The sequence below is a fragment of the Pyrus communis genome, chromosome 3 (genome assembly GCF_041283825.1).
Source record: "Pyrus communis isolate YQ-2024b chromosome 3, ASM4128382v1, whole genome shotgun sequence".
Lineage (NCBI taxonomy): Eukaryota > Viridiplantae > Streptophyta > Magnoliopsida > Rosales > Rosaceae > Pyrus > Pyrus communis.
The window spans coordinates 4,021,637-4,041,662 of NC_142567.1; the positions used below are offsets into that span (position 1 = coordinate 4,021,637).

The 20,026-nt window shown below is 36.8% G+C and overlaps 1 protein-coding gene across 1 annotated transcript; it reads right to left on the bottom strand.

The window, feature by feature from the left end:
- Positions 1–16,531: 16,531 nt before the first annotated feature.
- Positions 16,532–16,921, bottom strand: LOC148697776 (secreted RxLR effector protein 161-like). Its single transcript, XM_088690208.1, has one exon. The coding sequence runs from the start codon at positions 16,919–16,921 to the stop codon at positions 16,532–16,534; it is 390 nt and encodes a 129-aa protein (XP_088546334.1).
- Between the last annotated feature and the right edge of the window lie 3,105 nt (positions 16,922–20,026).

Sequence of the window (20,026 nt, forward strand, 5' to 3'; positions counted from 1 at the left end):
TTTAAGCATAATTTTTTACAATTTCACCTAATTCTAAAATTTTACCAAATTTTTATATTTTCTACCAAATTTTTACAAATTTTCACATGTATTCAAAATATTGTTCTAAAAATTCCCGCCTCAGCGCTAGGTGGCTGGCCACCACCTCGATTAATGCCTAGGCTTTTGAAAATTAAAAAAGGGTGCCTAGACCTGTTGAGGTGCCCGCCCAGACCCGCTTAGGTCGCAACTCACTTGGACATAAAATAGATAACTTTTCATTTTCCATTTTATTTTTTTCCTATAAATTGTAAGAGACTTGTTGCATACTTAAATGAACACACATTATATCCTTATTTCACATGTTTTCATTATGTTCCAATACTTTATAATATATATGCATTCTATTTTGTAGTTTATGATAAAATTATATATATATTTTAAGTATAAGCAAACACTAATTTAGACGAAATATAATAGATTTACTTAAACCTGCTTAGGCGCTAGGCTCCAGCCCACCGCCCAACTAGCGCCTAAGGTCTTTTAGAACCTTGATTAAAAAATAACTACCTATGAACGCCTAAAACCATGCGTATCTTGTCCCCTAAACCACCACCATTGTACACAAATCTTTATAACTATAGCTCATTTCGCAATGTAATTTCAGTATCCGCATCGTTCATTTGTTTAGGACTCGCAAATTGGAGCCCTTTATATAATTCAGTCATAGCATTAGATTTTCAATACATATGAGTTAAGCACGAATGATTACCCAATTTTTTGAGGTGATTTCAAATTGCCACCATTTAAAAAGATTTCAAACAACTACATAACGCATAAAAAATGGACACTTTTTAGGTCACTAGCATTAAATGATGACCTGGACAAGTATTAAAGTGAGATTTCATTGCCACGTTGTTCATAGAGATCTAAATCCTTTTTTTTTTTTTTTGGTCAAACGATAGATTTTGTTAGATTAGATGTTAAATAAGCCACCGACGGGGTTTGAACCCACGCTGTCATGCAAGGGTTCACACTTTTCCACCACTGTGATAAAGGGCCACTTGAGATCTAAATCTTTAAGTAGATCCCTTTCAACTAAACAAAGTTAGTGTTTAACTTGTTAATAGGAGTACATTTGATGATTTAGAATCCTATAAATGATGTATTAGTGAATACCAACTTCAATATCTGTTCACACATCACTTAACGTTAATAACATCATTAATTAAAGATAATGACATCAACACTTAACACTGGTGTGGATGCAAATTTCCGTCTTCTTCTTCTTGGATGAAAATGCACCTACAAAACAATTAACACATTTGGGCAAGGACAAGAGCCTCATGTGCCCATGATGAATTGGGGGGAGGGGGGCTTTGGCCAAAGAACCTCAGATGCCAAAATTAGAATTTGAGGGAAAAGTGTTTAGAGAAATTTGGAGAATTTTGCAAAAGAGTTGGACTTAGGTTTTTGGGAGAAATGGGAGCTATTTATAGGGGTGTGGCCGGCCTTTATTTGGAGAAAGGGGGTCTGACCACTTATGGTGGTTTTGGGTGTAATTGGGATAAATTAGGCAATTAATCAATTAAGTAGCTAATTAATCATATTTTGAAAAGAATAAATAGAAATTACCTTATGGGGAGAATTTGATGACGCTTGATGAAATAGGTTTTGAATAAATACCATTTTAATCATCTTTGACCTGGATTGAGTCGTGATTGTCCGCTGCTTGCGCATAGGTATTCCGATGTGTCTCGAGGGTAATTTTGTCTTTTTACCTAATAATCCACTTGTCGCCTCCATATTTTTCTTGATTATTTTTGGCTCCATAACTGGTATCCTATTTTTCAAAACATTAAGTAGGTACTTGAAATCTTTTAAAAGGTTGAGACCAATTTAAAAATAGGCATTTCCCCTCCCCGATTCTAACCGAAAGATGAAATAAGCATTTCTAATATGATTTAACAGGTAAATTCTGAAATCCATTGGGTGGAAAGATATCATTCACAAGTAATAGCTAGCAAGCATCAATATATATTACATATCCACATGCATTTCTGGTGGGAAATAGGGTCAACCTCAGAGCAATTCCACCCCTAAAGATTTTGCGCCAGCACCTAGCGCATTTTTCCACTCAGTGAACAATGATAGACCCCAATGAACAGTAATAGGCCAAGAGCATCTCCACCCCTAAAAAAAATAGCCTAGTCAATTTTATTAAAATATTATTATTATTTATTATATAATAATAAAAATAATAATTTTATTAAAAAAAAAGAGATAAATCAGGAACTTTTCCACTAACCGGTTCTCTCTCTCTCTCTATTTTCTCTCCCCCCTCTCTCTTTTCTAGCTCACTTCCATGAGCTCTCCTTCTCATTCCTCTTCAAAACCTTCAACAAATCAAACACAAAATATTATTTTTGTAATCCCTAGAGCTCAAGGAACCCAACCACGGCCTTGCATGCGGCATCGGTGCATGGTGCGAGGTCTTACCATTGAAGCCGAGAGCTTAAACTCTCAATCTCTAACCCAGGTGATGTTTCTATCACTGTATTGTGTTCTTGAGCTTTAAATCCTGTTGTGTTGCAATTTTTGTGGTTAATTTGAGGGCTTAATTCCTTGCATGTGATTTCGACAAAGGAAAACGGATAACTCCGACAAGTTCAAGGTCCAATCTCGGTGAAATCTCTTGCATTTCACCTGGGTAAGTTCTCAATCCTATTCTTATGGTTTCTAACATATAAATCGTGTTGGAAACCTTTGTGTTGATGCAAAAATGCTGTCGGTGCATTTTGTTTTCAGATTTTCCATCGAACTCGGGCCATCATTTTCAGGTCATTTGCCTTTTCCCTCCGTGGCTCTTTCCATCCCTGACGTCAGCATGGTGTCATACGGGCCGGTCCCAAGGTCTGTCAATTTTGGGCTAGCCTGGAGACCAGCTTGGGCTGGGTGCCAGGCAATCCCGTGGGCTGGAGAGACTTCCTTAGGTACCGGGCCATTTTTTTAACTGTGTGCCAGCCTATCGCACTCCTGATGGAAGTGCTCTAAGATAAGTGTTAAATCATGCACATAATCCACACTTGATGAACATAAGTGTTAAATCATGCACATAATCCACACTTGTTTTGTTCATCAACGATGAAGATAATGTTAAGTGATGCACTAAACTATGGTGGCCACTTTCACTTGGTATAGCATTAATAAGATAAGTTTAACTGAATATACAACTACTTTCCCAAAGTCAATCGTGTATCAATATTATGCCCGTGAGTTGAAAATTAATGTAGATTTAGGAATTAGATAAGTACAAATCCTCTTCTAATATATGTGTACTCAGGAGGTTCCACTTAATTAAGTACAATATAGTCCAAGGGTGGGTGGTTAAACAAAATTTCAAGATTGCTAGCTAACAGAATCACCGAAAGTTTAATGAATATTTAAAGCATGAATGGTCACAGTGCTATTATATAACTGGTATTGTAAATTAAATAAAATTAGAATATTGTCTTTGAACTTTAGTCAAACTGAAGCTAGTCTTGAGTATTGATTTATGAACTTATTAGTATGTAGAGCATTGGTTGTTTTTAGATAACTCAGTTAAATTCTCGTCTCTCATTTATCCCTTAAGCTCTGTATTCTGAATGAAATTTCTAATAATGTTAAAAAAAAGAAACCAATATTCACTACAGACAAGTTGATCAATACCTAGAAATTTTCATTTTAAAAACCAAAATTCTAATTGAGTCAAAATATAAAGAACAATGCTCCAAATTTTGACTACGGATTATTATCCAAATTATACAAAGCACTTACCATTCATAATATATAGCACTTTGACCATTAATAGAAAGGATGAGGATCCTCTCTGGATTCTCTTTGTGAGGATCCTCTCCGGATCCTCTTTGTGAGGATCTTAGGGACACTCACATCCTATCTGTTCATTGTATATCATGCGGTCAACTTTCGTTATGTATTGTTTGTGTTATTTTAAATAAAAAATTTAAAATCATTTTTAGCCGCACGATGTACGATAAACAGATAGAGTGTGAGGATCCGGATGGGATCCAAATCCTAATCGAAAGACTAGGCAGTTCAACTCCTTTTGTAATTATCAACTACTCCTACAACACACTACTACAAAAAATATTTTGCATGACGAAATAAAATTTGTTGCACAAGGTTTTGAGCAACGAAATCATACTTTTGGTTTTTTAATTTTTTTTATTTAATTAATATTTTGCTCGACGAAATTAATTGTTTGCTCGACGAAATATTTTGTCGTGCAAAGTATTTTATTTTTGTTTTATTATTTCTCTTATTTAATTTAATTATATTAATTGTTTGCCCGACGAAATATTTGGTAGTGCAAGATTTTTCGAATTTTTACTTTTTAAATTTAATTTAATTGTACCTTTATTTTTTTAATTACTTTAATTTAAATTGACATATTCAAAATAAAATTACGTATGAAAAATAGGGATCAAATTATCCATAATATATATTATATTAAAAATGTACACATAAATTAACAAAGTACAATAATAAAATCCTAATACAAGTCTAATGTGGTGGTAGTGGCGGGGGATATGATCTGATGGCGTCCTATTCCTCAACTTTCGCCGTGGGATATGGTCTGATGGCGTCCTATTCCTCAACTTTCGCCGTGGGATATGGTCTGATGGTGTCCTATTCCTCAACTTTCACCGTCAAAGTCTCAACGATTCCCTACGAACAAAACAAACATGGTCAAATAACCAAAAAAAACATAAAATAATACTAAAAAAGGGGCATAATCTCCCCTAAAATTGACATACCCCAAACTCCACCCCACACTAAACCCAATTAATTAACTCCAAAAACACATATTAATGAAAAAAAATTAAAATTTGGGGAGAAAATACCTTTTGGCAAGATTGAGAGTGAGTGAGAATGAGAGAGAAGAGTGAGTGTGAGAGAGTTATAGGAGATAGTGAGAGAGAGATGAGAGAGTGAGTGAGAGTGAGAGATAGAGAAGAGAGAGAGAAGAGAGATTAAGTGAGAGGAGTAAATGTGAGAGAGAGGGTCGGATTTGAGGAGAGGGAAGGAGATGAGAGGTAAGAGAATACAGAAAGACATTGAGAAATGTCACATCCCGCCTTCCCTCGCAGAGATATTGTCCGCTTTGGCATTCCCCGCCCTGGACTAGGTCGCAGACAGCAGGGCTACCGCACGGTTTTGTCTTTGCAAGCCGCAGCTCCAAAAGGCCTCTCTGAAAGGTACATGTAGGCATGGACATATAAGGCCCAAAGACCAAGCCCTCACAGGCGATGTGGGATACTACAATCCACCCCCCTTAGGGAGCCCGACGTCCTCGTCGGCACACCACAACCGTGAGTCTGGCTCTGATACCAAATTGTCACATCCCGCCTTCCTACGCAAAGATATTGTCCGCTTTGGCATTCCCCGCCCTGGACTAGGTCGCAGACAGCAGGGCTACCGCACGGTTTTGTCTTTGCAAGCCGCAGCTCCAAAAGGCCTCTCTGAAAGGTACATGCAGGCATGGACATATAAGGCCCAAAGACCAAGCCCTCACGGGCGATGTGGGATACTACAAGAAAATTGTCGATGAGTTATGTTGGTTTTAAAAACTGTATCACTTTGCGTGATGAATGAAACGAGTTTGCATGATGAAATATTGGTCGCGTAAAGTCTTAAAAAAATTAAATAGTGTTTAGGCGACCAAATGTTGATTCGTCGAGTAAAGAAAATAATTTAGTTTAACAATATAAAATATAAAATAAAATAAAAAAACAAATAAATAGGGTTTAGGTGACAAAACATTGATATTCGTCGTGCAAAGTTTTAAAAAACTTATGAAAATAACTATATTTTAAAATTTATAATATAAAATTAAATAAAAAAAGAAAATAAATTGGTTTAGGTGACGAAATATTTGGATTTCCTCGAGCAAAGGTTTTAAATTTTTTTTTTTTTTTTTTTTAAATTTTTGTAAAGACTTTGAGCAATGATGTTTGTTTCGTCGCTTAAAATTTTGTTGCGCAAGATTTTGCGCGACAAAGTTCAAAATTTCGTGATGCAAAGTAGCTAGCTATGTACGACGATGTGTGTTTCGTCGTGCAAGGATTTCTTTTACTAGTGACAACGGTTGGCCCCTTGATTCCCAACCCTCTAACTTGATCAAGATTACTATTTAGAGACTTTACTTGACTTTCCGATAAAGGATGCTATCAATAATATGTCCGTAACATTGTTTTGCTAACAAAACGTTATATGTTATCAATATATCATCCACAAACAATATCTTATCGATGAGAATCCTTTAGTACAAAATGAATGTCATGCACAAAGAATTGTCGTATATAAGTCATCCCTTTTTAGGTGCAGCAGCTTCTCTCCAGTGTCTTTGACTGTTGGCTCCTACGTACTCTTATTTTTTGGCTGCTTCTGTTCCTCCAATATCAGCATCGATCTGAAACTGGAGCAAATTTAACACTTGCGTGCTGAATCATAAATTCATGGAATTTTAGCAAGGTGACAAAAAGTTCCCTCACAAATTATGCAATTAAAATCAGGAATTGCTGAATCACATCTGGATCCTGCATGCTAATGTACGTTATTCTCCCTTTTTGGGTCTGAAAAGTTTCTTTGTTTCATGTCGATTCATTTTTTTTGTATAGTCACCAGTAGTTAGCTAGCTACATAGTGTTGCAAGGCAGCTAGATAATCACCATCTTAATTAATATTGTACAAGGGTTTAGGGTTGTCGTTTCCGTCTAGTTTAAAGTATTGCTGACAAGGACGACGCTATAGATATGATGATTTAAACCTAAAGCATGTGTGAAGAAATTGGGGTTCCACCATAAAATCAATTGGCAATATAAGGAGGAGCTTAACACCTTATAAGTCCTTGCAAGGTCTCTCCTCTTATCAATGTGAGATTCATTCTCAACACGCCCCCCGCGGCCCCCCACCCCCCCTTCAAGCCTAACACGTGAACAACACAAACGGGGTGATGTGGAGTGGACAACCACTCTGATACCATGAAGAAAGTTGAGGTTCCACCATAAAACCAATTGGCAATATGGGAAGTAGTCCAACCTCTTGTAAGCCCTTGCAAGGTCCTTTTCTGTCATCAATGTGAGATTCATTCTCAATAATTTATTTTTTGTAAGGGGACATGGTAGGGTGGTGTTGACACTAGCGGTGGTGAGGATAATGGTGGTGACGGTAGCGGCAATGGTGGAGGTATGGTGGTGGTGCCAATATTAGGGTGCGATGGTTGAGGTGCAGAGGTAATAGTGATGGCTATTGTGGTGGCATTGTTGGTGGTGGCCTTGGCAATGATGGTGGTCATGATGGCTGCAGTGATGTAAGGTTGTTGGTTGTCATCGTAGATGGTGGCGATAACAACGACGAGGGTGAGGGTGACGATAAGGGCAGCAGTGGCGGTTATGGTGGCATGGTGGTGGTGGTAATAACGATGGTGGTTGTGATGGCTGTTATTGTGTAAGATTGATGGTTGTCTTCATAGGTGGTGGCAACGACGATAGAGGTGGAGGTAGTGGCGGTGAGGGTGTCAATGACGGTTGTGGTTGTGGTGGCAGGGGTGGTGGCAACGATGATAATAGAAATGGTGGAGGTTGTTGGGTGTCAAAATTTGGACAGAGCTTGTGTTATGTTCAACACGTATTTATCCAGAGTGCTGCTTTCGGTCTCGATGCTACAGGATGGCTCAAGAGAAAGAGAGAATAGGTGAGCCACTATTGGAGGATGCCAACGGATAGTGTTTATGTTTAATAGGCGTGAAAATTATGCGTAAATTTGATTTGTTAACCAAATGATTATACACCGAGTTAGACACTAGTTTAGTTAAGTTCTTTTATGTGTCTCGAGTGAACGGGGACTTAAAATTCCGTGTAACTTTGTCTGTATTTTCCTAAAACGTAAATGAAAGAGAAATTAAAACTAAAGCAAGAAACAGAATGTAATTATTTCATAATGGAGCCAAGATTAGAAATGTTCACAAAAGTAAAATCTGGGCCGATGAGCCGAGCTACATATCTTGAAATGTAAATTGACTGGAAATGTAAAAAAAAAAAACAGTAAAACTCTAACAAGATTCAAGCCATAATGACCGATATAATGCTAGAAGAGTCCACTGAGATCACTGATATCATATTGGACCTAAAACAAAGCATATGCCTCAGAGAGAAAATCATGATAGTTGGAATTATATGTTAACCAAATCATACCACAGAGGGCAAGGCTGTAAAAAAATTTAGATATTGTAGTTGAAGGGCTAAAGGCTTTGATATTGTAGTTGAAGGGCTAAAGGTTTTGCTGAAAAGCAATTGAGTATATGCTGAAAATCAGTTAGGTTGATTGAAGATTCACTTAAGATTTTGTATAACTATAGAGATTGATTTTAACAAAGGTCCTGAATTTGAAGGTAAAATAATTATAATAACAATTCCTGGTTGGTGGCCATCAACTGGGTCTTATGGCGTTTCAAACGATCATTGCATTGACAAAACACTATCATGCAATGGATCTAAAATGGTATGTCACTGCAATGGTCTGGTATTAAACTTTTTATTTAGCACTGGTTATCGGCAATGGTTTTCATACATCATTTTTCTCTTAATTTTCTTTTGTTTTATTCAATTCAAAACTTCAGAAATGTGCATGAGGGAGAAAATTTGTGTGTAACAATCATATCTCAATGGTTAAATGTCCCACGATGCATTGATGACCAAACTCTTACAAATAAAAGATAGGTGTTGAGAGTACTATTCACATCGAAAATGAATAGTTTAAAGATTCTGCAGCCACTTTGTTTAGTGTCAATTGGTGTTCGGTCGGATTGGTGCTCATAGCTTAATTTTTCTGAAGTATCGTGTCACGTATATAGGTGAATTTCACTTGAAGAATAGATCGGAAATGTTATTAACAAATGTGGTACAAATTGTCTTAATGTGTAGTTGGAGACTATGTGTTGTTGATAAAATATCATCTAATCAAAGAGGAATGTTGAACAGTGTTATTTTGGAGAGCGACTCGCTTTAGATCATTAGGCGCTGAAGGATATCGTCACTAATACATTTCCTATTGGACATATTATTGAGGATTCTAAACCTTTGCTCCTAATTAATGAGGATCATTGAGGCTTCTTATAGTCACATCCATCGTCAAGCCAATGGAGTAGCCCGTCGCCTACTCCGCTATTCACTTAGTGCTGTTCGGTTAGATACCCCTCTTGGCTTTATCGCGGATTTACTAGAGGATGATCATTCATTGTGATTAGACCGACTCTTTTGTTCTCCTGTCATCTATTCCCCTTTTTGCAATTATGAAATATAATGCTCGTTTTCATCAAAAATAAAAGAACAGGGAATTTGAACCGTAAATGAATGTGTGAATGAATGTGAAATTTCAAAGTCCTTTTCGCAAGTCGTATATATCCCATCATTACTTTCTATTTGAAGTAAAATCTTACCTGTAGAGGAATGGAATATTCATGAACTGGCATATGAGACAGAGAACCCAAGCATGCTTTATTAATTACGTAAAGTAATCCATTTAAGCACATTTTGTTTGGTCGACATATTGATCGCATTCTTTTTTTGGTCCACACATTTTAGCACACTGGAAACATAGGATTCTATATATACGCCACCATACCCTAATCTAACGTGGAGTAAAACACCTACAAGCTGTGAGACTGAGACCCCAACGTGATGATGGGTAGCCTCAAATTCTGGTTCTACCTTCTGCTCATTTTGCTTTCTTTTTCAGGCTCTGATCAAGCTCGTTCTCCAGTGCCATTTTCAGACAGTAGTAACAAACGAGCTATGATGGAGAGTGCCAAACAAGTGCTGAAGGCTAGCAGTGAAACACAAGTCGGAAAACCTTTCGAGTCCAAAAGGCCGAGTCCGGGAGGACCTGATCCGCAACATCATTAGTATATCCCGAAATGAAAATTAACATTCGAGCTGCTTTGGACTTTCATAAGAACGAGCGCGAAATCCGCATGTGTCGGTTTTACAATTTGTGTATGAGAGTTCAACGCAATGCGTCGAGTGAATGATTCTTATCGTCTTTATGATTCACTAAATTGGTGCAAATCTATATACATTTATATCTTTCGAACTTGTAATAAATTTGCCCAATTAATAATTAGATGCAACCTTCCAGTGATGATAATAAAAATAAGATATACCTTTATTTTGTGAAAATTAAAGTCCTACATTAATATGGATATTGCAAGCATGCATGCCGGGATATATACGCTTCTTGGTTTTCAACCTTCCGTACGTAAGACGGTGTGATGTTCTCATGGACTTTTTTTTGGCACAACGTATGTTACAAAATAAGGAATTAACTTGTCTCCTTGATAGTTGAGAAAGAGTTCTTCCTCAATTCACTAAGTGGCTGATTCACAGAACTTTATGCTTATAATCGAAATTGTTCATATTATAAATCATTATGTAAATATCATTTATGCAAAAAGTCAATAAAATATGAGATCATTTAATCATCAAACTGTATAAAACAAATGAACAGAATTGATAAAAGCATTACGAACCATCTATCTATTTGCTTCAATTGCTTGACTAAACGATCCTAGTTTTATTTTATTTTTTACAGAGATGATCTTTACAGAATAACTTATAATATGAACAATTTTGATCATAAGCACAAAATTTTGTAAATAGGCCACAAAATATTTTAAAAAGAACTCCTCCTTAACCTTTTTTTTTTTAACAAACGATAGTATTTACACTAAGGGGGTGTGGGAATAGGCTAAGCCTTATAATGGATTTGCCAGAATAATATGGTTCAACTCCATTTTAACCTCAACGTGTCGGATGATGCGTTCATCGGCATTTAAGGAGGCGAGATATTCCCTTTTATGCCAAGTTGTGGCCAAATACTGGCCTGAGAACGGCTTGAGGTTGTCAGCCCGAAACTGGGTTTTTGGTTTCTCGTGAAATTGAGGCAGATTCGAGTCTCCCATGCTCGAATCCAAACCTTAGGACGAAGGGGAAGTGATCCATGGTCCAAGTCTTGTCCAATCTGACGAGGAATTGACGGATTTTCATCGGAAAACCGCGAGGTGGTGGTGGAGTCCATCTATGTTGTTGTACAGAGAAGATGAAAGGTTAGAGAAATTGGGGAGTTGAGCGTTGAGGGAGAAAATAAGAGAGAGTGACACTGTTGTGATAGTGGTCTAGTGATGGCCGTTCTCTGGGGCTCGGCTTCTCTGTGAACACAGAGAAGAAAAGATAGTGAGTGTTGGGAGAGAAGGGAGAGTTTGAGGAGAAAGAGAGAGATAGTGATGAGGCCCACAAATATTTTTTTTATAATTAAATATTAATTGTTAAATAAATAACAACTAATTTTTTATTCTAATTAGAAAAAAAAAGTAGGTTGTTCTTATGCCACTTCAGCATTTAACAGAAAAATTAATCGAAATGTTGACAGAGGTTTGACATTGCAACAAATTCATACAATGAGGTATGACATTGCAATGTTCAAAACATGAGGTATGAGATTGTTATGCGACTGATAGTTCAGGTAGTTTTTTGTAATTTACCCTAAACATTAATTCGATAATATAAGTATTTGACAAAATTGCTAATCCAAGGAACCTAGTTATGGATATGCTTCATTAATCATGATAGGGACTGTTTGACACTTGAAAGTTGGTTTTTAAGGATTAGGAAAAGGATGTCAATTGCAAATTTACATGATGCTTTCTCTTTTTGCATGTCTCTATTTACTTATGTCAATTGATTTTGATTTATTCAGTCTTAAGGATAAAAATAAATAAAAGTGTGCCCGGCAAGAGGAAAAAAAAAAAAAAAAGCCTATGAAAATCACTTCTCATATAATAAGGTATTGCATTGTTAACTATTTGTTCAATCTCGTATTTGTGGATGGTTATTATGTGTGAAAGATTATAAGCAAGCTAAATGAAAAACAATGTAAAAGCGCTTGAAAAAGCCTTGTATATCGGAATTGGATTTCATCCGGATCCACTTTTTGGGGATTCTAGGGATCCCATATCTTAGCCATTCATCATGTATCGTGCAGTCATAAATTATTTGACTTTTTTTTTTTATATAAAATTAAACACAAATAGTATCTGACGAAAACTGAGATTTACAATAAATGGTTAGGATGTGAGGATCCCTAAGATCCCCACAAAGTGGATCCAGAGAGCATCCTCTTTCTTATATATCTATTTATTATATTGATGACAACCTTTTAATTAAACTGTGTATCACTCACATATGTGGGGTTTAGGGTTTTGTAGAAGATCGGTGAACCAATAAATTTTGTACAAATAGACGCAATGTTACATAATTAATTAGAAATATTTTTGCTGATCACTCTCAAGTGATGGTGATATTCATGTTCACTATCTTATTTATTACCATTAGATGAGTTTAAATTTCGGAATCTGTATAGTGGATAAATATAAATCTCAAAATTTAAACTCATTCAATGATGATAAATAGAGTGGTAAATATTACCATCACTTGAGAGTGGTGAACAAAACTGTGAGACAAAACTGCGAGACTAAGTCATTTCAAAATATATTGGTAATAAATTATTAAAGTATTTAATTAGTTATGTTTTTATTTATTTATATATCTTATCACTTATCACTAACTGAACCTCTTCAATTATATTATATGCTACCATTACATCCGTTAGATTTTATCTAATTTGAACGTATGCACCACTGCAGTAAGTGATGGATTTCTCCTGTAGATAGGACCTTCCACTTTAACTTACTGCATGCTGAGTTTCAACACATCTTTGCCTTAATCTAGCTTAAAATATTAATATTTTGTGTGATAAAAGAATGTATGGACCAATGCATACTAGAACGTCTTTATATTTATTGGCAGAGTTTCTAAAAAATATGTTTGGAGGTCAAATAATAAGATAGAAAGTAGAAACCCTTTATATTATTTTTGGCTTGATATTTGTAAATAAATGGGTTGTTGAACATGACATGGTTGGTGAGCTGAATATAAGTGGACTGGACGGCTGCCTTTTCAAAACCGCCCACAAGTGGACTGAAAATGACTATTTTAAAGCATCAGCAACAATTACTTTATACAATCTAAAATAAGGCGGGTTCGGTATGAGATCCCAAATCGAAAATGGGATCCCAAATCCCAAACCCATTTTTTTTCGAGACAGAGTTTTCAAAATCAAAACCGAACTGAAATGAAGGTATTCCCGAAATCTTTCGGTATGGTTCGGGATTCATCGACCTCCCACCTTGCCTGCCAGCCCACACGACCACACCTCATCTTAGATTCGTCGACCTTCCCACCCCCATCTCCATCCCTCTCATTTCTAGGCTTATCTTTGCTGCCTTCGGAAGACGGAGGGCTTTGCGAAGTGCATCGAACAGAATCAGGTATCGACCATTATCGATCTGTGAGCTTTTCCATGTCTTGCCAAACAAAATCACCATTAGAGGGCTACTCTACTTTGCAGGCTTGAGCGATGGATCTGATGTCTTGGAAGAACGATTGGGTTCCTCAAACGAATGCTGCAATGGGTATGGTGTTTTGGGAAGAGCAAGTTGCGGGTGTGGCTGCTTTTAAAGATTGAGAAAGCATTTGGAGGCCTTGAGCTTGCTTCTGCATTTGAGGGACTCAGTGGAGGGGGAGAGAGAGTGTGGCTGTCTGTGGGATGAGAATGCGAGTTATCAAGAAATAAAATAAAGAACAAAGGTTAGTGACGATGGCAGGCAATGAGTCATGAGAAAAAGAAAGAATAAAAAAAGGAAAAGGCAGTGAAGAAAGGTTGTTGGGCAAAGGAATGGTTGATCAAAGTTATCGGGCAGAGGAATGGTTGATTAAATAATATATATATATACATATATATATATGTATATATATGTATATATATATATGTATATATATGTATATATCGGTTTGGATTTCCAAAGGTTATTGGACAGAGGAATGGTTAATTAAATAATATATATCGGTTTGGGATTCCCGAACAAAGAAAAATATGAGACCGATTCCCGTACCGAACGGTTCGGGATCAGTTTGGGATTGGTACCAAAATTTTTTTAGGATTTTCGGTTCGGGATTTTTTTGGTTTGGGATCGGGATTTTTTATGGTTCGGGATTAATAAGAAGAAATTAAGCTGCTGTTCTGTGTTTAAGAGTGCTTAATGGAATCATACATATCAGATCAATTGTTATCAAACTTATCTTCACGTTTCTCTCTTATGAACAAGGTAACACAATTTAATGTTACAGATTTGCAGACCCTCGCCCCTCGCAGGTAGCGTCGTGAGGTTTAGCAACAAAAGACTAGCTATACTCTGACAACATCCTATTCAGGAAGTAGTGGTAATCTGTCCACAATGGGGAGTGAACCATTCTTGCTTCCGTTGGTACCAAGAAAGTCATCAAGTACATCATTGGCATCGATTCTTTCGCTAGCAAGCCTAGCATGATTCTCTTCTGCCACTGACTCACTGTAGTATGAAATGGAGGGATACGGAGACACATCCGGTTCTTTACTAATTCTTTCTGCTTCTAGTTGGTACTTGCGAATAAGGTCCATCTGAGGAGACATAATGTGGGATGGCCTCGGAAAAGTTCCACTGGTTCCCCTTTTGGAATTACAACTTGCTCAATGGCTATTCTTGCCTCCTGTAAGATGGATAACAATTTTATCGAACAGTATTGCATGCAAAATTATTGAACTAGACTTTGATTAGACTTGATGTTCCACAGAGATTACTACTGATTAATCAAAATCACCTCTAAAGCATCAATCTTCTCAGATGACTTCAAATTCTGTACAGATCCATAATCCCTTAGCCCATCTTTATGATCACTTATTAATGCCCGAACTGCCTTTCTAATTTCCATCAACGAGTTTGACTGGAAGAAGGAGGAGAAATCAATGGTAGAACCATATCAATGAAAAGTTTTTGGTAAAACAAAGAAAGTATAATTTTGATTACCTTAGTCACATAAACGGGCGCTTCATAAGATTTAGCAACAGCTTGAAGCGGCGGATTCTTCTTGAGCTTCGATTGCAAGGCAAGTAGTGCATCTGCCCGCCTGATATCATCTGTTAACTGGGCAGCAGCTTCATCCATCTTCAACTGTTTAATCACTTGTATCACGCTGGCTTCTAGGATCTACATTAACTGCTCATATTGTAAGTATTGTACTTGAAAATTGCTCGAGTAATCGCACTTGTCCTCTACTTTTAATTTATGTTCACTGTCATCTACTGGCCTGAACAATACTGCAGTTTCAATCAAAGATGATAACCCTGTTGGATAATTCACACAGTTTCAGTCAAAGATGATAACCCTGTTGGATAATTCACACAGTTAACTGATAACACTAGTCACATAGAGAGAAAAGATCAACGCCATGTTTACCTGAGGAAGACATTGTTAATGATTGCTTCAGAAAACTCTTCTACTCACTGAAAGCCTTTATGTTCTTATGGTGATAGAGCCCTAATCTCAGAACGTGTTTTTGTGAGCATGGAATTTCTGCATTTATAGAGGCATGGCAGCCAACTTCCATCTATCATGGAAGTGTAGTTATTAACCTGTTGCCCCAAATCCCAATAGACGTGGAGTGATGGAATATCAGTTGAACAAAGAAGTTATTTCCCAATATTTAGAATGTGTTTCCCAATAATAGGACATTAACTTTTCCACATATTAAAACTCTTAAGAATTATATTATCAACACATAACCTCTCCCTTATCACAACTTGTTAAGTCCACGTAGGATTCTTACATTCTCCCACATGGACAATAATTATATTATCAACACATAACCTCTCCGTTATCACATCTTGTTAAGTCCATGTAGGATTCTTACATTCTCCCACATGGATGCTAACTAGTTGTGGTTTTAAGGTTCCATGTCGTAATATAAACTCATCCTTATGTGATCACGTGTTGAGTTTTACGCAATTAATGTCGCATTCACATTTACCAACAATCATTTGGGGATTGAACCTCAGAAAATAATACATGTACTAGTACTGTATTCACCCTGAGATCACAGTCCTTAAACTCATGTCGTATAATGCAAGTGTATTCATCCATTTATACACATTTCTAATGACAATAAATAACTGGCATTTCTTTATTTCTCCCACATTTTGTGCAGTTTACCTCATTGATTGACTTCTGAGCCACTGTCTTCAATTACTAGACTTTTCCAGTTCAAGTTTCCTGCATGATAAACACTCGGATAACACATTCTTTGGAATAATGATTATGCATTTATCTGATGTTAATCATTCTTCAAAATGAAAACACATTGTCAGCCATAAACTTGAAATGAACAAATGAAAATTAACTTGTACATGAAAGCCTTATTAACTCCCACATTTCTGTAGATTCAATGTTTTCGTGCAGCCCCATGTTTGCAACATGATCTTTAAACACCCCAACAACTAGTGGCTTTGTTAATGGGTCGGCTATCATCAACTTTGTGTCTATGTGCTCAGCACAAATCTCTCATTTCTTCACATGGTCTTTCACTGATAGATACTTGACATCCATTGAACGAGTTGCTTCTGATTTCTTGTTGTTCTTCGAAAAGAACACATTTGCTTTGTTGTCACAGATTATGTTTAATGGCCTAGAAATGGTGTCAACCAATCTCATGAATGTGATGAGATTTTTCAACCACATCCCTTTCTTCGTGGCTTCAAACAAGGCTATGAATTTAGCCTCCATCGTCGAGGTTGCGAGTGCCTTTTGGTTAACACTTTTCCACGACACTGCAATTCCTGTAAGAAGAAATACATTTCCACTCGTTGATTTTCTATTGTCAATGCTGCCAGCAAAGTCAGAATCTGCATATCCCACAAGCTCCAAGTTTTGCAACCTTTTGTAAACCAGCATATACGATCGTCCTTTACAAATACCTTAATGCCTTTGTAGCAGCTACCCAATGTTATTCTCCCGAATTCGATTGATATCTGCCTAAAACATTTATGGCATAAGCAATATCAGGTCTTGTGCAAACTTGAGCATATACATCAAGCTCCCAAGTAAAAATGCATAGGTCTTGTTCGTCATGCTTTGTTTTTCCAGTTCGTTTCTTGGACAGTAGAGCCTTAGTTTTAACCAGCAAATTCTTTGCAAAGTGTTAAGCAAAACAAAAGAGGCATTTCCTTTGTCCTTCATTTCAAAATTCTTGGACAGTAAAGCCTTAGTTTCAACCAGCAAATTCAAACAATTGCTAGCTAGAAGGATGTCATCCACATATAGAATCAAAACTATGAATTTCGAGCCATATACCTTCAAGTATATAAAGTCATCGATTTTGTTCTCATTGAATCCGAGAGCTGTCACTTTTTCATTGAACTTTAAGAACCATTGCCTCGATGCCTGTTTAAGTCCATAGATTGATTTGTTCAATCTACAAACCATTCTTTCTTCTCCTTCTTTTATGAAACCAAGTGGTTGTTCCATGAAAATTTCTTCATTCAAATCACCATTGAGAAAAGTCGTCTTCACGTCCATTTGGTGAAGTTTGAGATTGTAGTGTGCAACCAATGCCAACATGATTCGAAGATTGTTTTTAGTTGACACTAGGGAAAAAGTTTCAGAGTAGTCAACCCCTTCCATTTGAGTGTAGCCATTGGCCACAAGTTTGGCCTTGTGGCCAAGCGATTTTACCAGTTGAGTCTTTCTTCATTTTAAAAATCCATTTGCACCTAATTAGTTTAACGTTTTCTGGTGCTTGAACAACACTACATACCTTATTTGCTTCCATGGACTTCATTTCATATACCATTGCATCTTTCCACAATATTGCTTGCTCAAAGTTCATAGCTTGCTCGAAAGTCATTGGTTCCTCTATTACTTCCTCAGCAACATCAAACTCTTGGAGATACCCTAAATAATCATCAGGAATTGCAGATTTTTTGGTTCTTGGTGGCTGCAATCTCCTCATGATAGTGGTGATTGGGTCAGTTTGTTGGGTTGCATTCATCGATGATGACCCCACAACATTGGTTGAAGAGCTTGCTACGTTGGTTGAAGATTCCATCACTACATTTGGCTTAATCCTTTCAGGATCATGATCAAAATTGTGGGCTCGCAACTCGATGAGTGGTAGGGCATTAAATAAGGTTTCATGGCTATCATGCATGGTATTTGTTCCGTTGCCTTCATTGTCAAGTAATATATCATTTTCTTTCTCGGGCTGCACAATACCAGTTTCTTCAAACCATGATCCCTTGTTTTTATCAACAAGGTCTACTGCTTCTTCTCCATTTTAAATGAACTTGGCGCATCTTGCTTCAAAAATTATATTCAACAGGTTGGCGAATAGAATTTATACCCTTTGGATTTGTCAGGAAAACCCACAAAGTTACACGAGACTAATCTAAAATCCAGCTTCTTCTCACTTGGATTGAACATCCTAGCCTCTGCAGGACATCCCCATACATGCAGATAATTAAGACTTGATTTAGGTCCCGTCCAAAGCTTACACAGAGTCTTAGTTACTGCCTTCGATGGAACTCTATTCAAAACATGGTTCCCCATTTTTAGAGCTTCACCCCCATAGGAATATGGAAGGTTTGAGTGACTCATCATGCTCCTGACCATTTCCATAAGAGTCATGTTCCTTCTTTCTGCGACACCATTTTGGTGTGGTGTTCCAGGATTTGTGTACTGTGCTTGTATTCCATTTTGGAACATAACGCCAAGGGTCCATTAGCCTGACCTGAGTATACCTACCATAATATTCTCCTCCTCTATCAGACCTTCACACTTTAATGGACAAATCCAATTGATTCTCAACTTCAGTTTTAAAGATTTTAAAACAATTTAGAACGGAAGATTTTTTGGAGATTAAATAAAGATAAGTATACCATGCAAAATCATCAATAAAGGTTACAAAATAAATATTATCACAAAGAGTCCTTGTGGAAAAAGGTCTACAAACATCCGAATGGATGATTTCCAAAGGTTTCAGACTCCTTGTTGAATTCTTCTTCTTTGTATTGGTTAATTTTTCCTTAAAACAATTAATACAATTGACTAGGTCACCGAAATCCAAGTTTGGTAAAATCCCTTCTTTTATTTACCATTCCATCCTTGCCCTAGAAATGTTAACTAGCCTACGGTGCCAAAGCATGGAAAAATTCTCGTTCAAAATCAATCTTTTAGTTGGCCATGTTGAAATCACATTTAGGCAATCCTTATCATTTGAAACTGAGCAAAGCAGATGCCATCAATCATGCATTAAGAAACAAATTCCAAGTATTTCACTTGGATTATTTTTCATAAAAATCCTTATACTTTCAATGTCGCCACTAAAAGCAAATCCGGTTTTTACAAGTTGAGAAGCAGAAATTAAATTCCTTCTTAAAGAAGGTACATAGAGAACATCACTTAATTCTAAAATAAAACCACTTGAAAGCTTTAGCTTGAGGTTGCCTATTGCTTCCACTGCTACTTTGTTTCCATTGCCAACATATCTTCACTTCTTTTTGTTGTAGTTCCTCTTGTGAACCCCTGCAACGAATTGGTGATATGAATCGAACAACCAGTGTCAAACCACCAAGAATTTGGAGTGACTTCAACAAGATTAGTTTCAAAACAAACACAAATTTCAACAAAATTTGTGTCTTTCTTATTTTTCCAAATCTTCCTTTTTTCACAATCTTTTTTCTTGTGCCCATACTTTTTGCAAAAATAGCACTTAACATTGTCCATGTAATCCATGTGTGTCATGGGGCCCCTAGAGGATGGAATGGGTTAAGAACCTTGCCATGATTATAAGCCACTCTCTTACCCTTGTCATCATGCACCATATTAACGGTGTGAAAGACTTCATCCCTTTTGATTCTTGCTTCTTCCTGTGCATATATCGAGATCAAGTCATCCAATGCCCATTTCTCCTTTTGAGTATTATAGGAGATCTTCAGTTGGTTAAACTTTGGAGGCTACGAATTCAGGACCATGTGGACTATGAATGCATCGTCAATGGGA

Coding starts and splice junctions, on each gene's coding strand:
- LOC148697776 (XM_088690208.1), bottom strand. CDS start 16,921: ATGCTGGTTTACAAAAGGTTGCAAAACTTGGAGCTTGTGGGATATGCA.